Source organism: Syngnathus leptorhynchus, chromosome 8 (genome assembly GCF_054491065.1).
Source record: "Syngnathus leptorhynchus isolate UIUO chromosome 8, UIUO_Slep, whole genome shotgun sequence".
NCBI classification, from domain to species: domain Eukaryota; kingdom Metazoa; phylum Chordata; class Actinopteri; order Syngnathiformes; family Syngnathidae; genus Syngnathus; species Syngnathus leptorhynchus.
Genome location: NC_141202.1, coordinates 1114630 through 1132143, shown reverse-complemented (window position 1 = coordinate 1132143; position 17514 = coordinate 1114630). Strand labels below are relative to the sequence as shown.

At 43.8% G+C, this 17514-nt stretch overlaps 2 protein-coding genes across 4 annotated transcripts; one reads left to right on the top strand and one right to left on the bottom strand.

The window, feature by feature from the left end:
* Positions 1 to 1049: 1049 nt before the first annotated feature.
* cpne4a (copine IVa) lies at positions 1050 to 8407 on the top strand. 2 transcript variants are annotated; one of them, XM_085918294.1, is made up of 15 exons: positions 1050 to 1220; positions 1533 to 1715; positions 1804 to 1875; positions 2139 to 2213; positions 2412 to 2495; positions 2560 to 2649; positions 3265 to 3363; positions 4921 to 5001; positions 5777 to 5836; positions 6308 to 6441; positions 6516 to 6570; positions 6832 to 6883; positions 7559 to 7692; positions 7767 to 8003; positions 8279 to 8407. In XM_085918294.1, the coding sequence occupies exons 1-15, from the start codon at positions 1050 to 1052 to the stop codon at positions 8405 to 8407; spliced, it is 1656 nt and encodes a 551-aa protein (XP_085774420.1). The 2 variants fall into 2 exon arrangements, with proteins under 2 accessions (XP_085774420.1, XP_085774419.1); XM_085918293.1 differs by having other exon boundaries at positions 4915 to 5001.
* On the bottom strand, positions 5876 to 17474 carry cmtm7 (CKLF-like MARVEL transmembrane domain containing 7). Of its 2 annotated transcripts, XR_015066915.1 has the most exons (10): positions 17216 to 17474; positions 16760 to 16936; positions 16589 to 16687; positions 16420 to 16501; positions 16076 to 16284; positions 13555 to 13687; positions 13357 to 13469; positions 13172 to 13246; positions 9157 to 9244; positions 5876 to 6138 (listed from the first exon to the last, which is right to left on the bottom strand). XR_015066915.1 is itself a non-coding variant. In XM_085918297.1 (5 exons), exons 1-5 carry the CDS (start codon positions 17324 to 17326, stop codon positions 16271 to 16273), a joined length of 483 nt encoding a protein of 160 aa, XP_085774423.1. In that variant the 5' UTR covers positions 17327 to 17474; the 3' UTR covers positions 14160 to 16270. The 2 variants fall into 2 exon arrangements, 1 of the variants encoding a protein (XP_085774423.1); XM_085918297.1 differs by lacking the exons at positions 5876 to 6138; positions 9157 to 9244; positions 13172 to 13246; positions 13357 to 13469; positions 13555 to 13687 and having other exon boundaries at positions 14160 to 16284.
* Between the last annotated feature and the right edge of the window lie 40 nt (positions 17475 to 17514).

Below are 17514 nucleotides of genomic sequence, written 5' to 3'. Positions count from 1 at the left end.
AAGCCTTTTATTTGATACGTTTGATCTGCAGCTACATCTCCATCACCTTCATCATCCCATACGGTTTGTTCGTTTCAAGTTTCTGCTTCCGTTTTTCAGCTGACTTGAATTCACATGGCCAGAGATGGAAATGTTATGTTTCTCTGAAGCTTTCACGTGACCTTTGCTTTTCACCTGTTTGCTGTCTTTGGCGTCTTTCACGGGACCAAACATTACAGCTGGTTAATAAACAAAAGAAAAAAAAATTGGCCAGTCCGTCTGCCAGAGAATGACACCATGAAGGCTAACTTAGTAAACTAAGTTAGTGACTTTACTAAGTTGTTCACCGAAGCTAACGAGGTCTGTTTGAACTCTGACTAGCAACTATGGCGACTCCCTAGCGTTATTTTCGACACGATTGTTGGGAATACAATTAAATCGGCAACTCATCTTTTGTTGTGATTAGTCGACGCGCTATGACGTTTTGTCGTCGCCATTACAAAACATTTTCCCGCAATCCTTTCGGGAGCTGTTGAATGACACCGATAATTATCCGTGTCACGAGCGATGTCACCGACGTTCTTTAATCCGCCGCAGGATGTCAGCGCTCGGCCCGCGGGAGCGTTCATCCGCCGCTTGACTGCTCAGCCGCCGCAAAGCCTCGGCGGGCCGCCATGGACGGCGGCGGCGTGCACCTGCTCGGCTCACACTCGCACACACACTTTAGTGAACCTTGAGGGCAAGGACGTTGTCTGCTTTGAAGCACTTCCATCGGCATCATCGTTTTCATTCCATCATGTGTTTCACAGGACTTGAAAAAGATTTTTGACTGAATAAGAACAAGTCTTGGAAAGTCATGAGGTGTGATGAAGAGTGACAGATAACTGAAGATGATTTTTTCAGGGCATATCCATAAAAAAAATATCAGTCGATGGCGTTCGGCCATACGCTCCATGTAACCTGAGCATGGCAGGAAGTTGTCGATGGAGGAGGACGATTTCCTGCACGCACGCACATATGGCTTACGTGACATGTGCCTTTCCCACAAAGACTTCCCGGCCACCTTCGTGATGGGCGACATCTACGATTCGGCGTGCGACTCGTTGAGTCTGCTGGAGTCACCGTGCCTGACCAAAGTGGAGCTGAGACTGACGTGTAAAGGGATCAGCGACCGCGACGCTCTCTCCAAACCCGACCCGTGCATCGTGCTCAACATGCAGTCGCACGGACAGTGGATGGAGGTGCGTCGCCATGGCAACCGCATCACGCACATTTTTTAGTCTTGATTTTGGAATCTTTGGCTCTTGATTTGGGTTTCATTTGTTTTCAACTTTGAATGAGGCTTTTAAACTTGTTTTTGACGTGGTTCTAAACTAGTTTCTTCTTTAGTTTTGACTTATTTTTGCCTCAATTTGGAATTGTTTTGTGCATGTTTTATCGAGTCATTTATTCTTGCATTTAATTGTCTTTCTATCTTTCTTTCCTTATTTATTTGATCATTTTCATTTGTTTGACCTCTTTTGAACTCGTCTTTTGCGCACGGCGGCGCTCAGGTGGACCGCACGGAGGTGATGCGCAGCTGCGTGAACCCGTCCTACTCCAAAGTCTTCACGCTGGACTTTTACTTTGAAGAGGTGCAGCGTTTGCGCTTCGAGCTGTACGACATCAACAACAGCAACTTCAACGGTGTGAAGGACGCCGAGTTCCTGGGCGCCGTGGAGTGCACGCTGGGACAGGTAGCCGCTGGGCTCCTCCTTATTGTCGGATCAATTCCAACGCAACAGATGCTAATGATTATGCTAATGCTCGTGTGTATGTGTGTAGATCATTTCTCAGAGGAAACTCTCCAAAGCTCTGCTGAGGCCAGGAGGCAACGTGGGAAAAACCATCATCACGGTGAATGTCTTTTAAGGGTGAATTCTTGATTTGAGGATGAAGAAGATGATGTTGAAGATAACTATGACAAAGATGATGACGATAATAACAAGTTGACAAAGACAAGAAGATTGAAGATGCTGAAGATGATGACCACTCTGTTGATGATGATGATGAAGAAGATAATGAATTTGATTATGGGTAGCAGCTAGTTCTCTGCATGGTTTGTTACTTGGCATAATGAGACCCTCATCACAAGAATGTGTGTGTGTGTGTGTGTTCAGATCACAGCAGAGGAGCTGACTGGGAACGACGACTACATCGAGCTTTCCTTTAGTGCGAGGAAGCTGGATGATAAGGTGCTTACAGATGCACATACACACACTTGAGGATTCATAAACACACACGCATATGCACGACAATTCAGGGATAGAATTAAGGATGAAGCAAAACTAGAAATGCTCACACACACACGTCAAATGTTTTCACTCACACATTAAAATGCACAATGAAATGATCACAAACACGCAAATAAAATGCTCCCCCCCTCCGTTCAGGACTTCTTCAGTAAGTCAGATCCATTCCTGGAAATCTATCGTATGAATGAGGACGCCACACTGCAGCTGGTCTACAGGACAGAGGTAGGACCTTCTAATAATGTGTCTTTTGGTTTTGGTTCTTCTTGTACTGTGTTGTTGCTATCAGACGGTGATGAACAACTTGAATCCGGTATGGAAAACATTCAAAGTCTCCCTCAACTCACTCTGTAACGGAGACCACGAGCGGAAGCTGCAGGTACACACACACACAAACGCACACAGATATCAAACATACACAACAAAAGGAGATGCTCACTAACACACGGAAGCTCCTCGTCAATGGTGATGTCATAACGTGTCATACGGGTGATTTCTACTTTCCTATGGAATTGTGGGGAGAGTTGTTCTTATTATAAGATGGCAAACAAAGTGTTTGTAATCATTGATGTTTTGCAAACAACCCAAATGAATCCCGAGTGGAGTTTGTATGCTAGCCATGGATACGCTAACATTTCTTTTCAGCACTTTTACTGACGGACTGACGAATTGACTGTGTGAAAAGCGCAAGTGAGCAATCGTGACGTTTGAAGACAGTCGAGGCGATTAGTAAGGGGAAAAAGAAACAGGAGAGGAAAGGAGTGCACGCCGGGGCTGCTGGCTAATTGACGCGCTTGATGTCCTCGTCGCACTGACAGCTCGTTAACACATGACGGCGCTTGCGTACTCAAACGGGAGTATGTTCTTCACTCTTCCTTTTTTTTTTTTTTATTATCAATGAAACAAAGTCAAAACACAAAAGTGTGTTGCTAACCTCAAGCTAATCTGCTCATAATAGTTAGCGAGATGCTAATTGTGTATGTGACCACTCCAGTGCACAGTGTGGGACTGGGACTCGAACGGGAAACACGACTACATCGGAGAGTTTGAGGCCACCTTCCAAGAGATGCGGGGTGCCATTGAAGGACGACAGGTACCCCAAATCACTCACACCTACAATTAGCGAGCCTTAGAGTGACGCTAGCGCCCTCTTGTGGTACGCATTGGCCAAGTACAAGTCATTTGTATTTGACTTTTATTTGTATTGTAATTAGCCTTTCATGTGTGATGTTGTTTTGGGTGTATTTCACTCTGGAATGAGGCAAGTTATGTCCCAGGCGGCGTGCGTTTATTTGAGCAGCAGACGCGACAAGCCAGCAAAGTGACATAGTTGAAGAAGAGCAGATGTTTTCTGTCTCCCGAGTCATTCCTACGAGTGCCGCGGGTCGTCTGTTCCGAACTTTCCGCTGCGCCTTGAAAGACAAAAAAAAAAAAAAAAAAATCCCAGCGAGTCCAAAGCGTGAAAACTTGTGATCCGTCTTCAACTTGAGCTGCAGAAGCAATTTAACGGATCAGCGAGTCACACAACTACACACTGACAGCTACGCAATGACAACTGCACAACGATATGAGGCCATGAGAGGCTCTGAGGTCATGAGATTACAAAGCTGCCAGGCTATGAGACCAATGAGACCATGAGACATGGAATGAGATTGTAACACTATGAGGCCATGAGACTTACAGTTTGGATCTCAGCAACGAGAGTAGGATACCATGAGACAAGATGAGACTTGAAGACCATAAAGCATGAGACATTTAGACAACGAGAATCCCGCAGTGTCCGTTTCTTCCTTTTGATGCCAAGCTAACCTTGTAAAAGCGTTGAAGTCTTGTGGCCGCTAGCAGGCTAAAGTAGCTCAGATGATGCTGAATGATGGAAACCTGAGCCGCTAATCGAAGCTTCCAGCAAGAGAGAGGAAGTGCCAATTTGCTTGTAATAGTAAGCCCACCGCCTCCACACACACACTCAAATCTGACATACAGGAAGGGAGTGGATGCAAATTAAAGCAAACAAACGTGTCGACAAAATGACTAAAACACGACACCCTAAACGATCAAAACAAGCTAGCCTAATAAGCTCATAGCCTCAACAATCGGAATTAGCTCGTAGCTACGCAGAGTGTCACACACAAGTTAGCACGCTAACAATTAGCCACAAAGAAATATAATGGCAAATATAATAGCATACAAGTATCCGAATCAAAGCAGTTCCCAAGTAACTCAAGTTGTAAATCGCATTATAGCGATTTATTCCTCTTCAATACTTTTCTTCTTCCCCCTCTTGCTTCGTTTCAATCACCTCCTCCTCCTCCTCTTCGTCTTGCTCCTTCCTCTCACTCCATCTTCATTCCCGTCCTTCTCTACTCCCACTTTCCTCAATTGTTAATTGGTTGGCCATCTTCCTCCTCCTCCTCTTCCTCCTTGTTTTATTGTTCATTTGTTTGCCTTCGTGGCGTGTTTAGTGGCTCGGTGACAGACGTGTTAGTGACACACAATGGCGGGCGGGCGCACATGACAAAACGGAACACTGAGTGATGGACACACACACAAACACACACGCACACTAATAAGCATTTGGCTGGGAGCGGGAAATTTTATTTCTGGTTAGCAAAAAGGTCATGTGATTATGTGTGTGTGCATGTAGGTGCAGTGGCCGTGTATCAACTCCAAATACAAAGTGAAGAAGAAGGGTTACAAGAACTCTGGCATTGTCATCCTCAACCAGTGCAAGGTCAACCTTCTTCCTACAGCAGTCCATTATCCGTCTCTATGAACGTGAGCTTGAATGCTTGGCGCTCCAAATGAGCAGGTGAATAAACCTGATGGATGAGCCGGCGCCGCGTGGGCGGAGTCAACAGACAGAATGAGAGCAGCCGCTGACCTTAATGAGGCCCACAACAGAAAACTTCATTAGGGCTTTTTAACGCTAATGTAGCTTTTCTTTAGGTTTTAGATTCTATAGGAAGGACCTCATTTCTTTTTTTTTTCTTTCGTTCCTCTCCAAACCACTTTTTTTTTCACTGTTCCTTCTTTTCCTCTCCTTTCATCGCATGAAAACATGGACCTGATCTTTCCTTGTTTCCCTCTTGTCCTTGTTTCTTTGTTCCCCTATTCCCTTCCTCCCAGCTGCGGTCCATCCGAACATGCCAGAGCAATCAGGGTGCTATCACCCCCTTCCCCCCGATGGACTCACTGGTCCTCTTTCTTTCCATTCTCCTTTTTTCCATGCCCGTTTTGTCATAACATTTCCATAAAAGTGACATGCACAGAGGTCAGAAGTCACTTAAATATAGAACGAGTGGAAGAGAAATCCCAGAACAGGCATGTGGGTGAAGTGATGTGTGTGTGTGTGTGTGTGTGTGTGTGTGTGTGTGTGTGTGTGTGTGTGTGTGTGTGAAGCGTGTACATCCTCATCAAACCAATCCACTGACCAATGAATCGCATGACGATGAAATTTTAATTTGTTTTTGTTTTTTTAACATATTCTTTTTTTTTTGTATTTGCAGATCATCAAGATGCATTCTTTCCTAGATTACATTATGGGGGGATGCCAGATCCAATTTACTGTGAGGGCGCGCACACACACACACACACACACACACACACACACACACACACACACACACATGCACGCACACCACAAGTCGCATCCAGGTCATCGTCCTGCTTCTTATTCCATCAAGAGTAAACGGCGCCCGGGTTCTCAGAGTGGTCCTGATGACGTTGCCACGGAAACGGTAACCACGGCAACACCAACCCGCCGCCCCGATGTCCCACTTAGCGACCACGACAGACCCCGACTGCGGTTGCACCGGTCCCGCCGGTCGCACTGATGCCGGCACGTCATAGCGTCGAGGATGGCCGATGCCTTGTGTCGCCACGGCAACGCGGCAAACAGGAAGCAGGGACAGATTGGGTTAGACGATTGGCTGAGGGCGGAAGGCATTTCAAAATCAATCAGCAAGCGATTCAAAGACGACAAGTCCCGTTAGGATCTCGATCATCCATATCAAGGCTTCTCAATCTGTCATTGTCAGGTGGCCATCGACTTCACGGCGTCCAACGGCGACCCTCGCAATAGCTGCTCTTTGCACTACATCCACCCGTACCGACCCAACGAGTACCTAAAGGCGCTGGTGGCCGTGGGCGAGATCTGCCAGGATTACGACAGGTAGGCAGGCGGGCACACGGGTCAAAGGTGGAAAGTGAAAAAGTCAAGTCAAGCCAACTCTCATCCTGTTTCAGTGACAAAATGTTCCCAGCGTTCGGCTTTGGAGCTCGGATCCCGCCGGACTACAAGGTATATCAAAAGTCTGCTAGCTTCATGCTAACATCATGCTAAATGTACATGAGCATGGATGTCACGATCAATATACCTACTTTATCATCGAAGAAGCAGCGGAAGACCATACAAGAATATTTGGGCAAATAGTTGACAAAGTAATGTTGACATTGACGTTTTATTTGATTCGATTTTTTTTTGGGAGTTGAAGCAGACATCAAAGACTGTTTGTGTCCATCCAATCCCCTTTACTTTTCCTTTACCTCCTTTCCCCCTCAGGTCTCCCATGACTTTGCGGTGAATTTTAACGAGGAGAACCCCGAGTGTGCAGGTAGGCTTTGAAGTTCCCTCACTCATTTAGAAAAAGAAAGAGAGAGCTCTCAACCCATACAAAGGTGACCCAACAATGTGTCATGAGGATGAGAAGAATGAGGATGTGATACTGATCATTGGAATCGTCAGGAAAAAGAATGATGCTGATTATGATGAGACTCATCATAAATTGTGATTGAGAATGATGATCATGATGATGAGGATGACATAACGATGAGCAGGATCGTTCGTGATAATGATGCAAATAACTGATGAGAATGGTGATCATTTGATGAGGATGATGACAAGTAGAACAAAGGGAACGTAAATGAGAGGAACGATGAGGATGAGAATGACAATAATGATAAGAGAGATTGCTGTGGAGAAGTATGAGAATGATGATGAGAATCATAATGAGAATGCTCATCCTTGTTTTGTTATGCTATGCCTCAGTGATCATATGAGGTTGTCAGAGCTGTCGCCAAGCTAATGGCTAATGCAGCTAAAGGTCACGTACCGATGCATTCATTAACACGGCCAGCGTTCCCTCGGTGACCGTTCCCTCACTTCAGAGACGCCCCGCGGCACACCAGGACACAGTCCGCCTCTCACTTAGCTTGACGGCAAACACGCTGTGAACAAGTGAGAAATGATGAACACGCGCTTCTCATCTTCTTCTCGTGTGTTCCTTCAGGTATCCAGGGCGTGGTGGAAGCCTACCAGGCCTGCCTTCCCAAACTTCAACTCTACGGACCTACCAACATTGCTCCCATCATACACAAAGTGGCCAACTCTGCCTCGCAAGAGGTTCACACCAAAGAGGCCATGGTAGATAACGTGATCAGCTAACTTTTATATTTCAACGTTTAGCCTGAGGCGTGTTCTTTTGTCGTTATCGTTAGCAATATTTCATCCTTTTGATCCTGACGGACGGCGTGATCACGGACATGGCGGACACACGTGAGGCCATCGTGCAGGCGTCTCACCTTCCCATGTCCGTCATCATCGTGGGAGTGGGAAACGCAGACTTTGGAGACATGCAAATGCTAGATGGAGATGACGGGATCCTCAGGTCGCCCCGAGGGGAGCCCGTGCTCAGAGATATCGTACAGTTTGTGCCATTCAGGAACTTCAAGCATGTGAGTGTCACATGACAACAAAAAGATGATGAAAATCATTCGAGGAGAATGATGGTGATAAAATGAAAAGGAGAAGGATGATGTTGAGGTTGAGGTGAATGATAGGTATGATGGAAATGATGCTCATGAGGATGTTTTTCTGACCATCGACTGCTTCTTCGCACCACCAGTCACTTCGATCAGATGACTTAGAGTCACTTCTATTTTTTGGTTGGGTACACTTTTGATGGTAAACAATAATAACGAGGGTTTGTTTTCTTGTTTCTCACCCCCAGGCATCGCCAGCAGCACTAGCTAAGAGCGTGCTAGCCGAGGTTCCCAACCAGGTGGTCGACTACTACAATAGCAGAGGCATCAAACCCAAAGTGGCCACCCAGTACACCTCCAGAACCTTTGGACCATGAGGGGCTCGGCTCGGCCCGCTACCGCATATCTGAAAAGCACAACTAATGACGGCCAATGACCCTTAATGACCCTTAACTATGGACTGCTAACAATAGCTAAAGACCTCTAGCACACACTTCTGTTCACTCAAATGAATACTAGCTAGCTGTAGCATCTTAGCATCTGTCGTGCATGCCAGGCAGAGGAAAATGTTGCACTGTGAACGAGCACGTTGCCGTGTTGTCTGGAAGTTTAGTGCACGCGATGACAAGCACACAGTTCACGTTTGGACATTTTTGTCTCATTTCTCGTAACTCGGGCCATCAAAACATCCTGCATGAGATGGTGTTGTTTTTGCATGTCAGCTAGCATGCTAGGTCAAAACATATCCGACTAACATTTTACAAAATATGATGTCTGCTAGCGTGTTATGTCAAAACATGTCCACCATGATTTGATGTCGAACTATTCAAAACCACATTTTTTTCAGACTGATACCAGTACAAGTTTTCATTCTTGACAACTGAAAGTGCAAAATATAGGTACTAGCTATGTTACCTGCACTGCCTTCAACGGGAAAAAAATATATACCTAATTATTGCACTGAATGATATGGTTTTCGTAAATGCGTAAAGTCAATATATGCATGAACTCAAGTAATGCAGGAAGTTATCTTATCATACAAATAGCAAATAGGGCTACATTTTGGTGGCGACACACTCAAAGAATTCATAAAAATGGACTGAATACGAGTATTTACAGTACTTACAGACATTGCATTTTAATGCGCATAGGAGATGCAATCCACTCAGCAAAACATTTTCATCCTGATAGAACAGCCACAAAAGTATCGGGAGCTGGAATGACATGACATCAGACATTGATGAAACAGATATTGCTCATTTTATGTCACACGTGTTTGTTTGTTATGACATCATATTTGCTAGCATGCTAGCACAAAACATATTTGCTAGCAGTTTATGGAGCGTCTACTAGTGATCTGTCCATATTTACAAAACATTTGATAAGACCATGTCAGAGCATATTTGCAAGCATATTATGATAAAATACCTACTTGACATAGCCGCCAACATATTACGACAAAAATAGCTGCTGCTAACATGTGACGATTTAACATATCATATTTCAGATTTGATGATAAAATGTCTGTCGGTATGCTAGATCAAAACATATCCCACTAGCCTTTTATGAAATATCTTCTAATGTGTTGTGACGTAACATACCCACAGTAAGTGCTGGGAAAACATACGCTCTAGTATTTTCGTATAAATGATATAAATGACCTCTCGGATGCTATGATGGTAACATGTTGTATGTGCTAGCAATTTTGCTAGCACATGTAATATGATTTTCTTTTTATAATCCAACATTTTGGATGCTAACATGTTGTGTCGTTATATTAGCTAGCATGCTGGGTCAAAACATCCGTTAGCATTTTATGCTTTAGCTAAATATTTTATCCTATGCTACATGTCTGCTAGCAACGTTTTGCTAGCATGACAAATGTGGACATCCAAGCACAATTTTCTTAATCTAGACAAAATGTTGTTCCAATGGAAAGCATCATGTTTGCTTCCATTTTGATGTGTTTGGATCTTTCGTCTTCCTGACGGGCATTTAGAAGCCTTTCGTCCTTCCCGATGTGTGACTGTTTGATACAAGATGGCGGATGGCACATGTTACCTGATGATAACAATTAAACTTTTATTACTGTCAAGATCAAGCAAAGTCTATGTCTTATTTCTACCATGATTCTTCTCAGCCAACCCTTTCACACTAGCACGAGAGTTTGTTTCCCTTACGAAAGCGTGCTTTTGAACTAGCAGCGCTTCATGGTCCTCAAATTGATATAAGCAGGGTTCAAAGTTCATCTCTTACATTGGGACGGCATCCATCATCCTGTCTTCCTACCTCGCCACATACCTGAAATTTAATTGGCCGACAGCAGACGGTACCATGCCGGCAGCAAGGTCACAAACAATACAGACGTCAAAACTACCTTGATACGACTTTCACTCCATAAAATCGACACTCTGTGAGAAAGCGAGTCATGTGATTTTGCATATTTGTATGCATTTTTTTTAATTTTATTTCCAATAATAGAGGCTTTAGAAGAAGAAAAAAAAAAAAAAGCTCCTCACACACAAACATCAATCAAAAACTCTATTAAATGAGGTTTTGGTGCTGTCACGAATAAAAAAGACAACCTGATTAATTGACTTGATTGGGGTGTCATTAAGTTAATTGGACCTGATGTCTTTTTTTTTTTAAACTACTCATCAAAACCAGAACGCAACATGGCCACCGGGCATGTTCCCGCTAAAATGTGGTATCGTCATGTGGGTCACTCCACAGGACACTTCATTAGGGACGCAACATTTGATCTGGGAAATAGTCACACAAATTACATTTACGTGAATTGTTTTACCATGAATATATCATTCTATATATTCTGTAGACATGATGAGCTGGTGTTCCTAGTAAAATATCTAGAAGTGATAAGAGAAAGTGGTTCTTTTTTTTTGTAGCGTCATCCGATCGAGGTCACCTCAACCCGGGGGGTTCGGTAGAACTTTTCCGTCACGGTTAAGGGACGAAATATGTCTGAAGAATTTTCTTCTTCTCTTACTCTGAAGCCAATCTCTCTCTAGGGCATATTGCTTCTGTCTGGATCGGCGCTGATGCAAGTGGCGGCAAGCGGCCGGCATCAAAACCTAATCACTGACATCCACTTCCTGTTTGTTTGAGGCCCTCAAGTCTTGCCTTGACAAACTGAAACGCAAGAAGAAAAAAAACTCGATGGAAAAAAAAAAAGCTCCACCAATTGCGTGCGAGTCGCCCATCGGGAGCGTGAGAGCGAAAAGTACAGTAAGTAAAAACGTATTGATTCCCAAAAGCAGTCAAAGCGCTCTGAAGAGTATCGGAGCGAGTCATCCAGCTGATTGGGAAAAGTAAGAAGCTCCTCTTGGTCGCTAGTTGTGATTAATGACACGAGATCATGGAATGTCCTCCACCAAAATAGGGTGGCTGGGAAAGTGAAGAGAAGAGACACTCCACTAAATGCCTCCTCTTTAATATTGCTTCACACACTTTAATGATTGCACACCCTAGCACCCTCACTCTATAACTGTGTGTAAGTGTGTACTGTGTACTGTGTACTGTGTGTGTGTGTGCGACTGATGCTGTTGCTATGACAACGGAAGTGGAGCCTCTTTTCCACTCTGTTTGCTGTCTGACCAATGTGAAAAGCTGGAAAAACATGACTAAAACATCAATGTAGTTGTTCCTTCTTTTCTATCAAAAACAACTCATAGCAACTATGGAGTGACGGACAGATAGATGAACCAACGGACGGATGGACGAACAGATGGATAATCCAAGTACACAGTCGTATAGCTTCTTCTTTTAAGTATAACAAAAAACATCCAGTAGCATTCCGCTTGTTCATAATTAGCATAGCGGATAGAAGTGTGTGTGTGTGTGTGTGTGTGTGTGTGTGTGTGTGTGTGTGCGCACGCATGTGAGTGTGTGTATGTGTGTGCTCTGAGGAGCCAATGATGAACACGCACCAAGCTCATTACATTAAAACAAACAGAAAGAGACTCAAAGGCTCTGCCTCATGCTAATACAGGCTAATCACACACACACACACACACAGACTCGCAATGAATGACATCATGCCAGCATGGAAAGAGTATTATCCCAACAGTATGGCGATATCACTCCAGTATCATCATAACATCACCGCATTGTCATGATCTGGTATCAAGTAAGAATGAACATCTTGGTTATGACTCCATATCATGTCATGTCATGTCATGTCAAAGCATTGAAAAACAAGAGTCATGATGATGACATCTATTTTTCCTTCAGCTGGCTTTAGCTCCGCCCTGCTGGGATGTTGTTAAAATCCCATCAGCATAATGCTACCCCTATGGTTACCATGGCAACGCAGCCGTACCAAAACCAGATTCCGATAGTTCTCACACTGGCCGCTGCTTCACATCTACCAAGCTCCTGCATTGAACCTACTCGTGTTCAAAGTAACTTTCATGGAAAAATTGCAACATATGCAAAAGTTCTAGATGGCCCCCATTGTTCTGCTACCTTTATTGGGTCGATTACAAAGATGTCAAACCGGAGGCCCGGGGGCCAGATTTGGCCCGTCCTATCGTTATTAGTGGCCCGCCAAGGAAAATCACGTGCCGTGACTTCAATTTGAATAACCTGAACATATTTCTTCCTGTAACCTTCCTATAAGTTCGAAACTAAATTGAATAGTAGCCAAACATTTTTTTTCCTATATTCTGATTTTTTAAAACTACGTAGTCATAACGACCCTCTGAAGGAAACTAAATCTAGTTTGACACTTTGCCCGTTCTAAAGATTCTGATGCCGTGTCCGTGGAAATTTGTTGAACATGCTTACATGGTACCTGCATAGTATGCTAGCAGGTTCTGACGTTCAAACTTTGTAGTCGGCAGAAGGCCGAAGCTGTCAAACTTCATGCGTTAATTAGCCAGTGGTAGGCACTAATGATCCGCTATCACCCGTCACAGCTTTTTCACACTGGAGCTAACAAGCAAAAACATTCATCTCTTCATCGTAATCATCCTTCTCTAATTACGTCTCACCTGTGTGTGTGTGTGTGTGTGTGTGTGTGTGTGTGTGTGTGTGTGTGTGTGTGTGTGTGTGTGTGTGTGCGTGTACGGTATCTACGCTCGTGGATTTTGTCCCTCATTAAGAATCAGCGAGAAACTAACCGTCGGACTGCTGCTGCCGTAGGACCAAACACCTGGTAGCCCCAGAAGACAAAGACCACGATGTTCACCTTCACACTGTGACGTTAAAAGCAGAACAATAAACAATTGTAACAATTACACACAACAAAAGTGTGTTACGCACATTCATATGGGAGTGTGTGTTGCCATGGCAACTATTTCCTCACCTGTCAAATATGCAGTGGAGGATGAGCAGCCAATCAGGGAGCTGCATTTTAGGGATGGCGAGGTCAGGTGAAGGGACAGGACCCACTTGGCTTGGTTGTCATGGATACGCTTCCTGATGGACAGGTGATGTCACCATTTTTTTTTTTTTTTTTTCCAAAACTTGAATGAGAAAGTGTTATATCATATCAATGATTGACCTGTCAGATTGCTCCAGGTTCCCGCTATCGCTGTTTGGCGATCACAACATGTTGCCATGGCCTTTCTTTCTGTGCAGGTTTGATTCCATTGCTCCACCACGTCAAGACTTCAAGGCTTGTGTTTGTTAATTGTCTAAGTGTGTATAGAGGACAGAAAAAAAATTCCAATGAGTTAACATTTATGCAAAACATGACTTCTTTGACAACTGATCCAACAGTCAGCAAAGAGTTAAAGGTCGTTGAATTTGTTCTGACACGAGCTGGGCCATCGGATATTATCTGACCGCCAATCAATGCGTTAAATTATAAGTTGTTCAACCCTGACACCTAGCGGTCAGAACGCAAAAGTACACGAATCAAGTATTTATTTATTTTTTCCATACACACAAAAAAAATCACTTCTAGCACTGCACAATAATTCGTGTCATCTCATCGGGCTACTTTTTACGAAATAAATATTTTTGTTTGAGCAAAGAGTAAAATAATCCAGTCCAATTTTTGCATGTTCCTTATAATGGACTGGCAACCACTGCAAGGCCATTTTTACCTTTTGCCAAAACTCAACTTTGACAGGCTCCAGCTAAATACTCCAATTACAAAACAAAAAATGATGATCGGCAGGGGTTCTTTTTTATTTTTTTAGGTGTCGCGGGACATCACCGGTCAGATAGAGTCACGCATTGGTGAAACAAAGTTTTAATTGACAACATGCAGCACATCACAATGCCAAACTTCAAATAAAAGTTGAAAGCACGTGTAAATACTGTGCTCCTTTTCCTCTTAGCATCAAGCTAGCTCGCTGCCTTGCCGCTGTGGGGCTAACTGCTCCATCGAGTGGCACGTTAAGGCACTTTGGGAAAAGCTGAAGCGCTGAAATTCTTTTGCTGTTTTGCATAAAAATTAAACAACCATAATTAACAAAAAAGAAACTGATATTGCAGCAGGATTCAAACATTCACTAGATGACAGGACATAAATAACTGGTATGTTAGGATACAATCACGTTTTTAAATCCAGCTTGTTTTTCTTCGGATACAATTGTCACTTTGGGAAGTTTGAAATGTTGTCAACAATGCTTGTTGCTAAAACTTTCTGCTTCCCAAACAGTAAATCATGATTTGCGGCAAATTTTGACGCATGTGCAAAAAAAAAAAAAGAACATTCAGTCATAAATAAAAGTTCATATTACTTCAAAAAGTGTAAAACCATCATAATAGAAATGATTTGTATAGCTACAGCTCTTGCTAACAGCTAGCATGTGCGATTACACTTCAAAACATCATGCTATGTGGCTAATTTTGCTACTTGTCTTATATTTTGATCCACATTTCAAAGGACAATTTAAAAAAAAAAAAAGGAAAAGCTGCAGGCATCCATTCCAGTATCAGCAAGATATCACGATATTAGTCTTTCTAGTGGACACTACTGCGGTTCTTGCGTGAGAGTGGCCGCTTCTAACCAAAATGGGTGACTAACAAACATTATAATATACACACACTTGCAAAAAAAAATAATAAAAAAAAATACAGGCCTTTTGAGCTAAAATGACATTCATTTGGCGACTGACTTAAGAGATCATTCAAATGTCTTTGTTTTCTGATTTGCCCAAAAAGTCAGTGAGAGCATGTGATTGGTCACACATTTGCACATACAGGTCACATGATGCTAACCGCCACACAAATACGGCTTGAATAGAAACGTCCAAAGTATTGTGATAGTTAACAGTCTATTAACTTTTGTGTTTCTGTGCTTTCACATTTTTGTCATAATAATCACCATAATCATCATCATTGTTGTGTAAACTTCAACTTCTTGGTGGTACATAAGTTGAAAGTGTAGCACCGTGCACGCTGGCCCGCCTGTTGCCGTGACAACAGCTTAGTGTGCATGTAAACCGGAAGGAGGTGATTGTTGGCACACTGACGTATTACACTAGTCCAGTGTAAGTTAGCATGCTAAATGCTAACATTTGCTTAGCCTAGCTTGGCTGATGGTGACGGTTCAGCCTTGAATCTGTTTGCGAGGTTAGCATGCTTTTAATGCCAAGCGTGACACGTAGCTGATGATGGAAAATGGTTCAACGTTGTCTTGTTTACTATTTTAGCACATTAAGAACTAATTTGTCTTCTTAGTGTTGAGGATGATCAAAATGATGGTGGTTAAGCATTGCCACCCTCTTCCGTTAGCATACGAAATGCTAACGGTTTTTAGCCTTACATGGCTAATGATGGTGGTTCAGCATTGCATTTCGGGCATGCGAGGTTAGCATGCTAAATGCTAACACTTATTCTGTTTAGCACAGCCCAGGTGACAGTCATCCTGAAGGTGGTTAGCATGCTGAATGCTATTGCAGTACTGTAAACAGTGGAAAATTCAACCAAAAATACACAGGCAGGTCATTATGGCACACAGCAATGCTCTCAGTGTCTCGAATGAGAAAGCAACAATTAAGCGACATTGTCATCAAACAGCGGGAATGATGGGAAATGTAGTCATGGAGTTGACTACTTATTGTTCGCACCTGTCGTCGTCGTTTTGGTGTAACACTGATGTGAAGGTGACTCTCAGAAGCGTCGGCAACATTCGGACTTTTTTTTTTTTTTTTTTGTTGAACGAGACTGCTCCTGGATTAGAATCTCGGCTCCCAACTCTCATCCAATCACGTTGACTTGTTGGCTGGTTGAGCTCCAAAGGCAGCCAATCAGGATTCTGGCCATTACATGGTCGCGCCTGCATGCATACATAACATTATAGTTAGTAAAAACCTTTTCGGCAAAATTGTGTAAGGTCTCATCCACTTTCAAAAATAACCGAGTTACAAACTAATATTAATTTGACAATAATAAAAATAACATGATTAAATACCATTGTGGTGTGGCCCACAAGAGACACTGTAAGACGTCCACAAGCTGACCGCCATCAGGAAGGTGGTGATAAAACCAAACACCTGAACACACAAACATAACACATGCAACAATAATACAGCTGTGACAATACACATGAAGGCAACAAACAGGATGAATGTTGTACTTACAGATGCCGCCACCAGAGCAGACACTCCTCCACTCTTCACGGCCGCCACAATGGAGCCGATGCAGATCAGGATCGTACCTAGAGAGTAGTGGAAGAATTCCTAAAAGAAGAATACAAGGATGAAGTTGATGATGTGCTGCGTGAAGATGATCTGGGTGGGTGGGTTCCTTACAGTAAGCGGCCAATTGATGCAGCCCATCTTGGCCTGCAAGCGGCACAAGTGCATGAGGAAGAAGATCAGGAGCACCAGCAGGAACCACACGGCCACCACCTCAAAGTACTGGAAAGCAGCCCAGCTCGGCCAGCCTCGTGCACAGTGAACGCAGAGGAAGGTGACAAGCAGCGCCACCTGCAGGGGGACACACGCACACCTCAATTTATTAGAAGCCTGTCAATAGTCAATTTGATCACAGCACGCCACTTTCAATGAGGAAGTCAAGTACGTGCGCGCGCGCGCGCGTACGTGAAACCACACCCATAGGATGTCCCCATCTGCCCGCACTGCCCACCCTTCCCTATCCGCCCCTGTTGACTTGATGCTAGGTTTATGAACATATCAGTTAAAGGCGTCATTTTGTCAGGTGTTGCTGTGTGATTGTTGTCATGAAATTGTTGTGCGGTGTCTGACCATCTGAGCCATCTTGAGCAGTCCCGGGATGGTTCGGGTGTATCCCAGGTTGCAGCCGCCGTCGGTCGCGGAAGTCCTGCCGGTGCTGGTCGGGCTGACCGTGTGAGACATCTTAGCTTGCCTGCTAATTGACAACTTACTCAAAACATGAGACCAAAAGAGAAAAAGAAGTCCTGTTGGTCTTGTTATTAAGGCTTCAGTGCGGGAAGGCGCCAAAACATACGCCCAGCCCAGCTCGTCACACTTTGCACAAGTGCACACTTCCGCTGACGTTTCACAATAAAAGCTAACACACGCGC